This window comes from Camelus bactrianus, chromosome 6 (genome assembly GCF_048773025.1).
Source record: "Camelus bactrianus isolate YW-2024 breed Bactrian camel chromosome 6, ASM4877302v1, whole genome shotgun sequence".
NCBI lineage: Eukaryota > Metazoa > Chordata > Mammalia > Artiodactyla > Camelidae > Camelus > Camelus bactrianus.
Window position 1 is genome coordinate 64154400 of NC_133544.1, and position 16655 is coordinate 64171054.

The window sequence follows — 16655 nt, forward strand, 5'->3', positions numbered from 1 at the left end:
GCCTCAGCTGTCATCTTCCGTATCTTCTCCACAATAGCCCAAATCTAACCAATATGCTGACTTTCAGAGCACAGAAAAAAAAGGCTTTCTCTGGTGGTAATAAGGACTCTTTTGCTTAGACAAACAAGTAAAGACTGAATGGTCATCTGCCAGTAGAAGAGACTCATTCTTTCTTCGGATGGTTGTATTATATTCAACTGTCACTCTGTGAACCTTTGTAGTGCCTGGCCAGGAGCTGCGCTAGAGATTCCGATACAAAGAGGCAGAGGGAAATGATGGTCTTGATCCCTCCCAATCCCCAAATTCCGCAATTCTTTCACTCTTTTGATAACTAGAAAAAGAAACAGGTACTGTGGCAAACTCTAAAACATGACAAGGCATAACCCCATACATTCTGAGGACTCCTGGAGGTGTGTGTATTTGTGGCGGGGGGCGGGGGGGTGCGGTGCCTTTGTAGAAAGCAATGCATTGAAAAACTATACTGAGTTCTGAGATACAAGAAAGCTTAAAATAGTTCTCATAAGTTAAAAGGCCTTCTATTAAACTTCTACACACCACATACTTATGCAACATATGAAACAAGTGATGGAGATTGGGTCTTGCTCAGTCCCATGTGCACATGTGCATACCCACAAAATGCAAGTAAAGAAGTGATAAAACTTACCAGTTTTTTCCAACTATGCAGGGGAAACTTATCTAATTGTTGTAATATTCTTTCATCCACTTCTTTCATAATTTCTTTTGAAATGAAACGGAAAGAAAACAAAATATTTTTTAAAAACCCAAAATAAAACACATTCTGATTTGGACAGTAGTAACTGGTTTTCTATTTAGTTTCACCATTGTGATGTTAGTCTCTGGATTTGTTAATCTTTTTCTTTCTCTGTGAATTTTGCATTTGTCCTTTTCAATATTTCTGCCTTCTTCCGGGCAAGTAAAGAAGAGCTAAGCCTACTTGCCATTCCACTGTAATCATCAACTACCATTAGAACTGTACCTGAACAGGTTCCAAAATCTGTTACTCAAAGACCAATAACTCATTCAACAAACATTTATTATAGAAAGTGTTTATTTTTAATTAAAATAAATAAATTGCATACTTTATGAGATATGATCTGATACTAACATGAAGCTTAAAATTTTGTGTCAGGAAAATATAAAAGTGTTTTGATTGTGGTAATCATGTCACAACAGATATGTATATAAAAATCATCACATTGTCACTTTAAATATATATAAAATTTTTATTTGTCAATTATAATTCAATAAACCTGGGGGGACAGTTTTTAGGGAGTTGTGTCAAATCAAACCCAATTAGTCTTGAGGTCTATTGTTGTCCCACTGAACCAAACAACATCAACCAGTGAAGACCTATTTTGTGAGTCAATATATTTAAAAATTCGGATTCTGCTTCTTTCTATTCTTTTAACCAATTCATCTATCATATCTCTGGTACACAAGGGCAAGTCACTTGACTTTATTTTCATGATCTGGAAAGTAGGTAATAATTTTATTATTTTACTTATTGTGATGATTAATTTTTTGTGTCGACTCGGCTAAGCCATAGTACCCAGTCAGATACTGGCCTAGATGTTGTGAAGGTGTTTTTCAGATGTGATTAACATCTAAATCAGTAGGCTTTGAGTGAAACAGATTACCCTTTATAATGTAGGTAGGCCTAATACAACCAGTGGAAGACCTTAAAAGAAAAGATTAAGATCTCCAGAAGGAATTCAGCCTCTGGACTGTCCTTAAACTGCAAGACTGACTCCTACTAGAGTTTCAGCCTGCTGGCCTGCCCTTTAGACTTCAGATTTGTCAGGTCTCACAATCTCATGAGCCAGTTCCTTAAAATTAATCTCTCTCTCCCTCTTTATATATATATATATAATTTATTTCAATCAGTAGATGATAGATAATAAATATGAAGAAAGAGAAAGAGAGAGAGATCCTATTGGTTATGTTTCTTTGAAGAACACTAATTACCTTCCTTGCAATGATCTGAAAGGTGGGAATGTGACTTAAGTTTAGGAAAGTTTAGATATACAGGAAGGCCACTGTTCAATTATCAGGAGTTAAACTTCTCTTGAAGATTTTATTATCCACTCTCTCCCTCCCTCAACATCTACCTTAAATAAGTAACAATAATCATTGTCACTTTATAGAAGTGAGGCAGAAAGAGAAGAGGAAAACTCAGTGTCATAAATCAAATCAATCAACCTAGTAGCTCTATTAAACTCTAGCTCTCCTTTAAAGGCCAAAGCAATATTCAATGAATAATCAGTAACTTTTATTTATAGACTTATCTTGCTTGTTTAAAACAGATTTTCCACTGACATCAAACATCAAACACTTACCATCTACTCCTGTACCTTCTCTAATGATTCAATTCTCCTCTCATACCCTATTACAGAAGCCTAGGATGTTAAATCATATAGCACAAAATTCTGCACAGGGAGAATTTCAGGCTTGACATCTTTGAGATTTTTATCTACCTGATACAGGATTTTTGAAGTGATCATCGCATGACTATAACTGAACTTGCCATCAATGGAAACTCAGGGGTATTATTAAAAGTTTTCCACTTCAGTGAATTTCCTGTTATTAGGCTAATTCATTTAGCAGCTTAATAAGTGGGCAATAAAACCAGCAGCCTCTAAGTATGGAAGAGTTCCAAATCTTTGGCAATTAGCATAATATCAGTTTTACTTAGCCATGTACTAACCCCTGCAATACACACAAGGGAGTCAAAGTCCACTGACAAGTGAAAGCTCACGCATGAGTACTAAGTAATTAGTATCAATCCATACGCTCCCAAAATGACCAATAAGCAGCCTGGAACTTGGTTTCCAGAAGTATCTGACTCAGCACTTCCTCATTTGTCTTTTCTATTGCTTGAGTGAGAGCTCAGAGAAAAAATATAATCCATGCTTTATAGATTGCCTATGTGAGGTAACCTTTTTAAATACAGCAAAAATATCAAGATATTTTGTAACCAGCTAATTTTTAAATTCCCTTAAGACAATTTTGACTATTCAAAGCAAAAATACAATACAATCCAATACAATAGCCAAGATATGTTAACACCTAAGTGTCCACCAACAGATGAATGGATAAAGAACATGGTGGGGGGAGGTGTGTGTATATAAATATATATATGTGTGTGTGTGTGTATGTGTGTGTGTGTGTATATATATATATACACACATATATACATATGTATATGTATCTTCAGTGAAATATTATTCAGCCATAAAAAGAATTAAATCTTGCCATTTGCAACAACATGGATGGACCCTGAGGGCATTGTTCTAAGTGAAGTTAGTGAGACAGAGAGAGACAAATACAAAAATGATCCCACTTATATCTGGAACCTAACACACACTCTCATACACAGAACCAAGCTCATGGATACAAAGAATACATTGGTGGCTGCCAAAGGTAGAGAGTGGGTAAAATGCGTGAGGGGATCAAAAGTACAACTTCCAGTTAGAAAATAAATAAGCCATGGGATGTAATGTACAATATGCTGACTATAGTTAATACTATTGTATTGCATATTTGAAAGTTGCTAAAAGAGTAAATCTTAAAAGTTCTTATCACAAGGGAAAAAATCTGTAACTGTGCATGGTGATGGGTGTTGACTTATTTTGGTGATTATTTTGCAATTTATACAAATGTCAAATCATTTAAGTGTTGTACACCTAAAACTAATCTGTTGTATGTCAACTGTACCTCAAAAAAAAAAAAAAGAAAAGAAAATGGATGCATTTTATTGTTTGTAAGTTGTACCTAAATAAGTTTCATTTTTAAAACAATACAGTGTTCAAATTTAAAAGCAAACAGGAAAATAGATCTCAACACAGATCTCACAAGCTAAGAGGAGGAGTATCCACATCTTCTAACATATAACTCCCGTGCTTAAAATGCCTTTCCAGTACTGATCTGTGATTGAAATTTCCTATTTATTATTTAAAATTTCCTATTTTTTTGAAACTGAGTAATCTTGTGTAGAGTATTAGAAACTGCCTCATTGAAAACAAAGACATTTTACATTAAATAAGAAACCCGTCTACAGGCAGTATCAGCCACATTTATAAAATAGTACAATACACCCTGTGACCAAAACACAACATGAAAATTGCTCCTAGCACTTGATAATCACAGAGTAGAAGTTTGCTACATGAGAGCAAAATAGAAGGTGAAAAGGAGGAAATTAAAGTGAGGAGGAAGACGGATTCTCTTGGTTCACTTTTGGTTTCAGGGCTGATTGGACAATCAGCCCAGTCTGTAATAAAATCCATCTCCGTTGGTGGTGTGGTTGGCCTGGAAGAACCAGTTTCTGTGACTCACAGAGAGTGTGATCTCAACTTATGTATAATTTCAACAGTATTCATTGCATTGGGAAGATCCTTTTTGTTGGCAAACACTAATAAACAGTATCCCTGAATTCAACTTCTGCCAGCCTCATCAAGAGCTTTTCACAGGGCTCACTGACACAATTCCTGTTGTTACTCAACCACAAACAGCAAATCGTGCGAGTTCTGGGAAGCTGTAATCCCAAATGCTGAATCCTGTCCTGATCACCTGCATCCCACACAGTGACACTGATATTTTTCTCCTCTACAGTTTTCATAAAGTAGAAATAGTAGTTGCTACCTCAGCAAGTTCCAATTTGTACAAGAGTTGTCTTTCCTCTAGGTCAACCATGAAAATGTACATTTAGTGTTTGTTTAAAAGACTCTTAAAGAGGTCAGCCAACACATCGGCCATGTTTGTAAATAGAGATACTCATCACTGGCCAGAGAAAGTCTAATGGCTGCATTTGCTCTTTCTGATATTTCTGCTCTGAGCCCAGGCATTAATTTCTAGAATTTCCCTGTAATATCTGCTAAGGTACTAGGTTAGGAATGACCTGAGGAATTGGAGTGCTTTTCTTCACTGGTTATTATATGACGATATGTCTTTCACAGGTTGACTATATTGGTCCAGGAACCTAAAAGGGGCGGAAATAGGAGTCTCCTCCTGTCATGAAGCCCAGTTCCCCAATTAGGTGATTCATCCTTCTTATTCCTGCACCTCAAGACCTGTGTAAAGACCCTGATTTCTAGGGATGGAGGAGGAAAGCTTCTACCAAAGGACAAAGTTGAAGCTCCTCTAAACCTGAAACTATAACAGATTCCTGATCATTTTGGGCTCCTCGTGCCAATAAACCAGTAGGCAAAGAAAAGTGAAATTATACTAGCAAAGACTTCCTGTCCTGCCAAGATCAAGTAGCCCCATTCCCCCTAGATTCTCCCTCTTACAACTAATAAACCCTAGACATAAAACACAAATAGAATAGAAAGTGTCTGGAAGGTGAAAAGAAGAAGGTGGGCTGCCCGGGGACCTCAGAATTTGGAGAATAACACTACCAGTGCAATTCCTGGGTTTCCTTATTGCCTCGCATACATGCCAGACAGGGCCTTGCAGAACCCTCCAACCCAGAGCCACCAACAGACACAAACCAAAAAAAAATGCTCCAAGAAAAGTCTGTTTCTCCTAGCCAGAGGACAGGGAAAAGTGTAGTGGCCGAACAACAGAAAATACTTTGGGTGGAAGACTCCAGCCGAACAATGGACGAACCACACTTCCGAGTCTCAGCCAGTGATAAGGGAAATTGATCTCCCACTCCACTCTCCTTCCTCATGGAAGCAGGTGATGCACCCTGATGTCGCCACCTGGTAGTGTCAGCAGGATGAGCGGGAAGCTGGTCTTCCATACCCAACCTGACAGAAGCAGGTAGTGCTCTCATTCCTTGGCCAGGTAGCATCCATCAAGTCCAGCAATGAGCTGAGCCCCCACCCCCACCTGGCAACAATGATGTGGGATGAGATGGTGTGAACTGGGGTGATCAGACGCAGCGTCCCCCCTACCCCAGTGTCAGCAGTGTCCAGTGAGGAGCTGAACCTCCACACCCACCCGGCAGCAGTGTAACTGAACAGGGTGGTGGGAGGCAGGGCTAATCAGCACTCCTGTTCTCACCCCAGGTATCAGCAAGGCCCAGTGGGGAGCCCCTGCTTAACTCACAAAAGGTACACACCCAGGAAATAGAACTTCTCACTGTTGTGGTTGTCTTTGTGTTCTGATGCAGCTGAAAAGGCCTCACGGTCACTGTGTCTATCACAGCACAGAGATAAGAGGCAGAGTCTTCTGTACGGAGCTCCTTCAAAAGGAGGTAACTGTGTGCATCAGAGCGACTAAGGAAAGAAGAAAAACGACCTCTCCTCTCCCAACCATTCAGAACATTGTAGGAGAGAAACACCGGTGCTCTGCCATCATGTTGCTGGTACCAGGACAGCCCATCGAACCTAGATGTCTGGTACGTGCAGTTGACCTGGACAAACTCTCCTTCCATAGCCATCAAGTCAGTGGGCTGCTGAACGCCTTGTCCCACAGTGCCTGTGAGAAGACACATGACCATTACCATGACTGCACTCCTAGAAACCACATCTTTATTAAAAAGGACTGTTTCCACGTGGTCACAAAAAACTACCATTGAGGGAGCTCCTTAGATAGAAATAAACGGTGGTAGAATGAGGAGGATGAGGACGAGGACAGGAAAAGGACAATTAGCATCACATGGGGAAAATATATACAAGGAAAGACTCTCACTACAAATATCAGATGTTGCAATCATTTCAGCTGGAAGAAAATTATTTTTAAAGTTCCTGGCAACATTTGGTAATAACTTAAGACTCACCTCCCACTGTCAGGGAAACATAAAGAAGGAAAAATCCCCACATCTGCTGTAGGACACCAAGAGCCAGAAACTGCATCCTCGGTGTCTGAGCCACTGGGGCCAGCAGAAGGTAGACGCCCTCCCTGTGGCTGAGAGAGGAAGTCTCAGTCTGGATGCAAAGCCCAGAAGAAACACAGGGGAGGAGATCCTTTCTTGAAGGGGTGACTTTAAGCTTCCACAGGAGCAGCCATGGGTTCCTTTACAGGAGCGTCTTCACATGAACATTTTCTACTGATGAATCCACAGGTTTTGATCCATATGATTCTGTGAACACTGAACAATTGAAACGTGTGTAAAGAACAGAGATGACAAATGAGAAGAATCACATACGTCAAAGGCAGAAGGGGTCAATTTGACAATACTAAGAGTCTGTGTTTCTCAAGGCATGAGAAAATGAAAACAGGCATGCGTGTGTGTGTGTGTGTGTGTGTGTGTGTTTGATGGTGGTGGTGGTGGTGGTGGTGGTGATGGTGGTGATATCTGTGACAGTACAAAAGAGATAGAAAAATTTTTCTACTATCTAAATTTATCTCCCGACAGGCAATCAGATATTTTGAAAAGATCTAAAGAAATACAATATATCTGTCTATACATTTGTATGAATACAGAGGAAGAAATGGCAAAGCAAAGGAAACTATTCACTTTAGTTACTTCAGAAGGTTGGGATTAAAAGTAAATGGTTAGAATATTAGCCTTTTCTTATACATTTCTGTTTTGTTTGACTTGTAATTTTTAATGTAATAAAGTGAGAACTTGAAAGAAAGAAATGCAAGAGAGAAAGGAGAAAGAGAAGACTAGAACGGAAGGAAAAGGGGAGGGAGGAAGGAAGAAAGGGGAAAGATTTGAGAGAGAGAAGAAAAGACAGAAAGACAGAAAAGAGAGAGGAAGGGAGGGAGGTAAAGAGAGAAGTGGGGAGGGAGGGAGGAAGAAAGAAAGGTGAAAAGCTATATTTCAAACTATTTCCAGGGGGAGGGTATAGCTCAGTGGTAGAGTGCATTCTTATCATGCACAAGGTCCCAGGTTCAATCCCCGGTGCCTCCATTAAAATAAATAAATAAATCTAATTACCTCCCCTCCCCCCCAAAAGTTTTTTAATTTAAAAAAAGAAAACTACTTCCCAATTGTCACAAAAGAAAATTATCTCTTCTGACACACAGTTTTCCCAAGTAACGTACCCCTCACATACAGTATCTTTGCCAAAGGATTTTATATCTCTCATGAGCCTCCTGGATTTATGATTTTTACTCTGTGTAGCAGACACAGCAGTTGGCTCTAATAAAGATAATACTGTCATCTTGTGGCCAGATGTAGCACTGCAACTTCACACACACACACACACACACACACACACACACACACACACACACAAAACACTAAACATCTTCCTCAGTAATTTAGAATTAAAAGGAATCTTAGAAATCATCCAGTCTTTGTCCAGCTCTGTCATTTTACAATGGAGACTCCTGAAACTTATATCACACTCTAGGCTTCATGTCTTCATTTCTAGTCAGTTCCTCAGTATACTCAGGTTAACATAAATCTTTGTAAAACAAATAAATGAATACCCAAAACTGCCTATCCCCGAACATGCATGTGAGAATCAACTTAATATTAAATCAACCCCTGGTAACTTTAAATTTGATGTTCATATTTCAAAGCACAGCTTTTTTTCCTGCCCACTGCATTTAATATGTGTGGCAGTTTCTCCTATTCATTCTTTCAAAACTATTTATTGAGAACCTTGTATATGCCAGGCAGCATGCCAGTGTTGGGGATCCCTTGTGAGCAAAAACCCCTCTGCTCAAGGAGCCTACATTCTAGTGAAGAAAGACAAACAATAAACAAGTAAAAGAGTAACTATCGTAAGTCAGATGGTGCCAAGTGCTCCTGAGAAAAATAAAACAGGGGTAAGGGAGGGTCAAGCAAGCCCTCAATGATGAGGTGACGTATGTATAGAAACCAGAAGAGATGACGGAGGAGCCTGATGGGCAAAGGGAGGGAATGTGGTCAACTGAGAACTCGTAACACCTCTAAAAACTGGATGCCATCCAAGACTACACTGTGGGGTTATTCCCCACAGCCCCCTTTCCAGAGATCTACCAGGAACATTTCCTGCTCTCTCTTTTTCAAAACAAAATAATGAGGATTTGGGGAGGGAAGCTCTCATTAGGAAAATACTTTAGTAAATTCCCCGGAGGTTAGGATTTTTCTTCAAATCTCTTGACAGTGCTGGTTTTTTTTTTCCTCTTATTCAGAGCAACAGACAACAGCTGATGAAAACCAATATAAAATACAACTCAAGAGATACAGAAGTCACACTTGCCAAAGAGCCCTGAAAGACAGGTGCTCTCAAAGGTCCTGAATATTTATTTGCCAGGGAAAACTCCTGAAAGAATCCTAAAGCTTTCCAAAAGACAGATGGGGGCCCTTTACAATGGGCTAGACTGAATCTCCGCAGGACATCGCTCTACATGCTGGACCATTCCACTCGAGGACAGCAAGCCTCCTCCACGATTTTGCAGCCTCTGTATGTGCGAGTCTAAGAGAGTAGACAAGCAGTCCTGAAACCAGCTCCGTTCAGAGTAAGACCACAAACTAACTTTGGAACATTAAGGTTTTCTGTTATTTTTCCCAAAAATGTTCATTTCATCAGTCACTTCTCCATATTCCTCCTCAACTCTTTCTCAAACTGCTAGAATTAAGTTATTCTTTCCAAACTTAGGGAATTTTGTTGGAGGTTGGAAAAAAAATGGTTCAAAAGAAAATGCTTTTTTTTTTTTTCCTCTCTGTCTCTCTCTCCGGCAGTGATAAAGTCATAGAGGTTGTGAAGAAAATCCTTTAGTAATTGCACAAACACAAACAAAACAGACTCTTAGCCTTACCTTTCTCCAGTGAAGAGGGCACAAAGTACCTTTCCTTAGGCAAGACTTTTAAACCTTTGGTAGAAGGACAAGAATCTCTTCTTCTGAAAAGAGCTGAAATATCTCTAGGTCATCCCAAACTCTGCCCATTTCCCCTACTCTGCCCTTGCTCTACCAGGATGTCCAACTACTGAGTGAATGATGAAGGAAGGGGAATCTTCTTTCCAGCAACAGTTTTGGAGTGGGTCTTGTCCCGAGGGTAAGTATAGAAGTCTTTTAATCCTCTATGTTTGATACAACACTGGATCAGTCTTCATTCCTCCTCTTGAGGATTTCATAATTGTTCCCAATGGCCCAGGTCTCAAACTTCACCGTAGAAATCCAAAGTTTCAAATAGCTGGATGGATGGCTGCCCTCCTCTGAGAACTAAAATTGTTCTTAATTTTCTTGATACTCTTTAAGTCTGCCACTTCCTTTTCTTTGAATATCCTAAGTTTCCACAGCTGAAAAACAGGAGCAGACCTAAAACAAAAGGACACATAAAGCTACCAGAAAGGGAATAGCAGGGAGCAGGGAGGAGGGGGTGGCCAGGCTGCTCTCTCTCAAGAGATCTAATCCTTTATGAAACACATCCCTGTTTCTCCAAAATTCCACCTTCTGGAAATCTACTCTGCCCATCTCTGCACCACAGATTGCTGTCCTATGCAACCCTGAACACTACACCCCGCGTCAAAACCACCATCCTCTCCTCAATCTGCCTGGAAAAGTTACCTGCCCTCAAATCCACCAGCTGTAACCCACCTTGGTTTCCTGGTCCAACTAGGCAGGACACCCAGAAGCTAGAAGGTAAAAAGGAGCTTTCTTCCAACAGGGCATCTGGGAGAAGTGGAACCACAGGTATGCATAACAAATGGGAAAAATGAAACTTTTCCATTTATCCAGCAGATAAATGAGGGAGAATCTTTTAACTATACATCAGTATGCATTGTGGAAATCCTCAAAATGATTCCCCCTGTGATACAGTTCTATCTGACTTGATAAACTGATTTTCATAAAACATTTCAGGAATATATCATTTGCCTAAGTGGAAACACACTGATATTATATGTCCATATTAATAAAAAAATTACTTTGGCTCATTATTAGTATTTTATACATAACCTTAATCCAACTCTCTATGTCTTCTCTATATTCTAGCCAAAGAAATAAGAACCAGTTTTCCCATTCATTTTCAAATAAATCAAGGTGTCTTCCTGAAACTCAGGCAGTAAAAATCTGATTTCTTCTTTCTCTGTGGGCAGAGGGCATGCTTAGTATTTTCACGGATCCTGAAGAGCGAGGTATATTAAGTCTTATTGTTACTATTAATAGCTCTTAACTGTTAATATGTGAATCAAGTTATTTTAGAAAATAACCAAGATAAAATCTCTTGGTGAATTTTCTGATAGAGATTAAGTGGTTAAATCTATTAATACTCACATATAATTTATAATTAATCTGCTAACATTTTAATTGCTTCCTGAAAATAGACATTTCAGGGACAAAGTTACTTTATTGCTAAATGACATGTGACAGCATCTCAAACCCTAGTGTGGGAAGAAAAATCTTTTTCAAATAGCCTGCCTATTCAACAAAAGGAGTGAAACAAATGCATTTCATCCTTCTATTTTTTCTTCTTGTATGGACTAGGTACTTCAAATTCTTTCAAGGTCTTTAGAGAGAGTTACTGTATGGTAGACTGCAAGATACAGTAGGTCCTGGAACAACACAGGTTTGAATTGTGCAGGTCCACTTATACATGGAATTTTTCAATATAATACCTGTATTTTCAGTTTACAGAGATTTAAATTAACTAAGTAAGGAGGAAAGTTTGTGTTTCATTAGCGATCACAAAATGGGGAATTAAAATAACTAGGGTTTGAGTCCTAATTCTATACAAAGCTTCCTGCCCTTTGGTGACACGTTTATCAATTCCTTTTCTTTTGAGACAGAGGTAGCAATACTTGATATTTTTTACTCCACTGGGGTAGGTGCCTATAACCCCCATGTTGTTCAAGGGTCAACTATATATATATATATATACACACACACACATATATATATATGTACATGGTTACAAAATAAAGATCAAATCCTGCATTAATCAATGCTTTTATAATAAACAATAACAATTCCTCTGAAACACCTTCCCAAAAAATCCAATCCTAAACCAATGAACCACATAAATCAACCAATAAATGTAAATGATATCCTGGAGCAATAAAAAAAAAATGTGAAAGTTCCTTGGAGTTTGCTATGATGAAACTAGACCTAAAATGCATAAGAATGAGATGGTCCCTTGCCAGCCAGGTGGGCCCAAGAGTTGGGCAAATAAGATTAAGCAGAGGAAGAAACACTGTATCATATCAGTAGGATTTGGCAGCATTCATTCAATCAGCCATTCAGTTATTCAGAAGATAATGATCACCTTTACTGTGCTAGAGGAGATGACTCATGGAAGGGACAATTATATCGCCACTAAACAATAGTAATACAATGTGATACTTGCTCTGAAAAGAGCAAGCATGGTTCTCGGGGACCAGGAAAGCCTTCTTGAAGATGAGGATCTCCAAACACAGTCCTGAAGGGAAAATGGGCATTACCTAAGAAGGGAACAGAGAAGGGAGCATGTATATAGGTTCCAAGCTGGAGCATTGAACTGAGTGCCCTGAGGAATTCTGTGCATCTGAACATTAAGAAGGAATTACAGTGGGTACGACGGAGTGGCAAATAAGGACCAGAAAATGAATGTTTTTGCATGGTATGGTAAGAAGATGGAATTTCAGCTGAGGGCAGAGGAGGCATGGCAATGACAGTAAGTGGAGGAAAAAGCAGATGTGGGAATTGTTGGGTATGCATTCCACACTGCTCTGTCTCATCCTTAGCCCCTCTTTGGTGAACACCCTTTTTGGTTGGAGTTAATGGTACTTACCTGTCATTCATACATTCTCTTGTTCCTTGATCTGCCAATTCTGCTTCTCAGTATCTCTCAGTAGATAAGAGTTTCCATCCATTTAGAACACTAACCAGCCTGTGGGCAGTTTCTCTTATCAAGTAAACCAAAATAACTAATGGCAACAACTTCTTCTTTTAGAAAGAAAAAAATTAATGGTATTCAGTTTATCTCATAACCCTCAGGCATTAATAATGATTCTTAATGATCAGGCAAAAACATTCTGTCACCACCTCCCTGTGTTATTTCCCTTGTCTGACGTCATCATTCATCTTAGCAGACTACAGAAAGACATGGGAAAAACCAAAAACACATCCCTGGACACTACGGTGACAGATTTCATTCTCCTGGGCTTGTCTCACCCCCCAAGTCTGAGGACCCTCCTCTTCCTGCTCTTCTTCATCATTTACATCCTGACTCAGCTGGGAAACCTGCTCATTTTGCTCACCGTGTGGGCTGACCCAAAGCTTCATGCTCGCCCCATGTACATTCTTCTGGGCGTGCTCTCATTCCTGGACATGTGGCTCTCCTCAGTCATCGTTCCTCGGCTAATATTGGATTTTACTCCCGCCAGCAAGAGAATCCCATTTGGTGGCTGTGTGGCTCAGTTGTATTTCTTTCACTTTCTGGGCAGCACTCAGTGCTTCGTCTACACCTTGATGGCCTATGACAGGTACCTGGCAATATGCCAGCCCCTGCGCTACCCCGTGCTCATGAATGGCAGGTTATGCACCATCCTTGTGGCTGGAGCTTGGGTGGCTGGCTCCATCCATGGGTCTATCCAGGCCACCTTGACCTTCCGACTGCCCTACTGTGGGCCCAACCAGGTGGACTACTTTATCTGTGACATCCCTGCAGTATTGAGACTGGCCTGTGCTGACACCACCGTCAATGAGCTTGTGACTTTTGTGAACATTGGGGTAGTGGCTGCCAGTTGCTTCCTGCTAATTCTGCTCTCCTATGCCAACATAGTCCATGCCATCCTGCAGATACGCACTGCGGATGGGCGGCGCCGAGCCTTCTCCACCTGTGGCTCCCACCTAACTGTGGTCACAGTCTACTATGTCCCCTGTGTCTTCATCTACCTCAGGCCAGGCTCCAAGAGTCCCCTGGATGGGGCCGTGGCTGTGTTTTATACAGTTGTCACTCCGTTACTGAACCCCATCATCTATACCCTGAGGAACCAGGAAGTGAAGTCTGCTCTGAAGAGAACAGCAGCAGGCAGGGGGGCTGGGGGTGCAAATAAGTAACTACAGGCTCAGGGAACACCCGCCCACTGCCTCTACCACTCTTCTCAGGTACTGCTGCATGTGGAAAACATTCAAAAATAGGTATTCATTTAAGCTGAATTGAATATAACTCTACTAGGAAGAAGCTTTAACTTCAATAAATTATCCAGTACTATTTTACACTTCCTCTGGGTGTAAGCACATTCTACACAAAGGTTGAATATGAGGAATAAATGCTCTACCTGGGAGGAGAAGTTTACTCAAGGAAACTTTGGGAAGACCCAGCATAATGCTGCCCTTCACCCTTCATCCACTTGCTTCACCCCTAATTTCCCAAGCCTCTAGGCATTCATGATTTCTTTGCTCACATCAAGGCAAATCCATCCTCCCAAGCACTTGGTGTGAATCTCTGTGTCGATTGTCTGTTTCCTCCCAGCCCCTCACCCTCCCTCATGCAGTAATTCACCAAATTCTGTTCACTCTGCTTCAGGAACTTCTCTCTGGCTTACTAAGTTGTTTCCTTGTTATCCCCAACCTCCTCCATACTGCTACCAGAGTTTTCTTTCTGAAACGCAGAACTAAATATGTCATTCCTCTACTTATGAGAAATCACTGGCTCTCCACAGCATATGGATATAGCCAGACCTCTTGGCTTGGAATTTAAAAGCCCTCACAATCTGGTTTTAACATACCTCATCTCCCAATATCGCTCTACCTCCCTCTTATCTCCTAGCCCCATTAATTTACCTGCTATTCTTCAAGCATCCTCTATGCAGATAGCCCTCCATACCCAAGTGGGTTGAATCTGTGGATGCAAAACCTGCAGGTATGGAGGCCAGCTGTATTCATAGCACTACCCCATTTTATATAAGGGACTGAACATTGGCAGGTTTTGGTATGTAGGGGAATCCTGGAACCAACCGTCTATGGACACTAGGGACAATTGGACTTTCCTATTTCTGAGCCTTTATTTAAGGTATTCCTGTATCAGAAATATTCTTATTATCACCTCACACCAGTCGGTTTGGCCATCATAAAAAGTCTACAAATAATAAATGCTGGAGAGGGTGTGGCAAAAAGGGAACCCTCCTTCATTGTTGGTGGGAATGTAGTTTGGTGCAGCCATTATGGAAAACAGTATGGAGATTTATTTAAAAACGAAAAATGGATTTGATCCAGCAATCCCACTCCTGGGCATATATCCAGAGGAAACTCTATTTCAAAAAGATACATGCACCCCAATGTTCATAGCAGCACTGTTTATAACAGCCAAGACATGGAAGCAACCTAAATGTCCATCAAAAGATGATTGGATAAAGAAGTTACGGCATATATACAATGGAATACTACTCAGACATAAAAAAGAATAAAATAATGCTATTTGCAGCAACATGGATGGACCTGAATACTGTCATACTAAGTGAAGTAAGCCATGAAAAGAATGAAAAATACCATATGATATCACTTATATGTGGAATCTTTTAAAATGACACTAATGAACTTGGTGTAGCCACTATGGTGAAACAGTATGGAAGTTCCTTAAAAAACTAAAAATGGTTATAGTATGATACAGCAAACTCAATCCTGGGCTATCTCCAGAAACTAATTCAAAAAGTACATGAACCCCAATGTTCATAGCAGCACTTTTTACAATAGCCAAGACATGGAAGCAACCTAAATGTCCATCAACAGATGACTGGATAAAGAAAATATGATAGATATAGATATAGATAGATAGATAGATAGATAGGTATATATTACTCAGCCATAAAAAGGAATGAAATAATGTCATTTGCAGCAACATGGTTAGACCTAGAGATTACCATACAAAGTGAAGTTAGTCAGAGAGAGACAGATACCATAGGTTATCTCTTATATGCAGAATCTGAAAAATGACACAAATGAACTTATTTACAAAACAGAAAGAGACTCACAGACATAGAAAACAAACTTATGGTTACCAGGGGAGAAAGGGGAAAGGGGGGGATAAATTGTGAGTTCGGGATTTGCAGATACAAACTATTATATATAAAGCAGATAAACAACAAGGTCCTACTGGATAGCACAAGGAAGTATATTCAATGGCTTGTAGTAACCTGTAATGAAAAAGAATATATAGTCTAACTGAATCACTATGCTGTCCACCAGAAACTAACCCAACATTGTAATTCAACTATACTCCTATTTTTCAAAACTTGTATGCCAATTATACTTCAATGTTTAAAAAAATCACTGTCCAGAGAGCATAACAAGGTATTGTAGATGATAGTTGGATTGGATGACCTTTAATGTTCCTCTAACCCTGAGATTCTGTGTTTCTCCTAGTCTGTGTGGCTTTATCTTAGCACCTTAGTAATTAAGAAATACAAGTTTCATTAAATGTGAATGTACTAACATGAAAACATCTTTTGACCAGTAACAACCACATTAGCTTTCCTTTCTTTTTTTCCAAATTTGTTTTTTTAAGAGAAAAGAAATCACAGATGTGAAATCATCAACAAACCCTTTTAAGCCCCAAACCCTTTGTCCCACCTGATGTTACAAAATTGGAACAAGTTAGAAACTAAGGGAGTTTTCCAGGAAATAGACCATGGGTGTTGGTCATGTCTTTTCACAGGGGTACTATTACAGTATTCCCCAAGCTAAAGGTCTCACACGTTGTAACTGACTTGGGGAAAATAAGAGAAGTAACAGAACACAAAAGACCAACTTTAGCAGTTACCTTCAGTGAGAGAAGCAACTCTTCCTGAGGAAACTGAAAGAGGAAATCTACATATAAACAGGCAGATAAT

The 16655-nt window shown here is 39.9% G+C and overlaps 1 protein-coding gene across 1 annotated transcript; it reads left to right on the forward strand.

Moving 5' to 3' along the window:
• Positions 1-12927: 12927 nt before the first annotated feature.
• Positions 12928-13884, forward strand: OR10G2 (olfactory receptor family 10 subfamily G member 2). The gene has a single exon (XM_010949630.3). The coding sequence runs from the start codon at positions 12928-12930 to the stop codon at positions 13882-13884; it is 957 nt and encodes a 318-aa protein (XP_010947932.1).
• The last annotated feature ends 2771 nt before the right edge of the window (positions 13885-16655 follow it).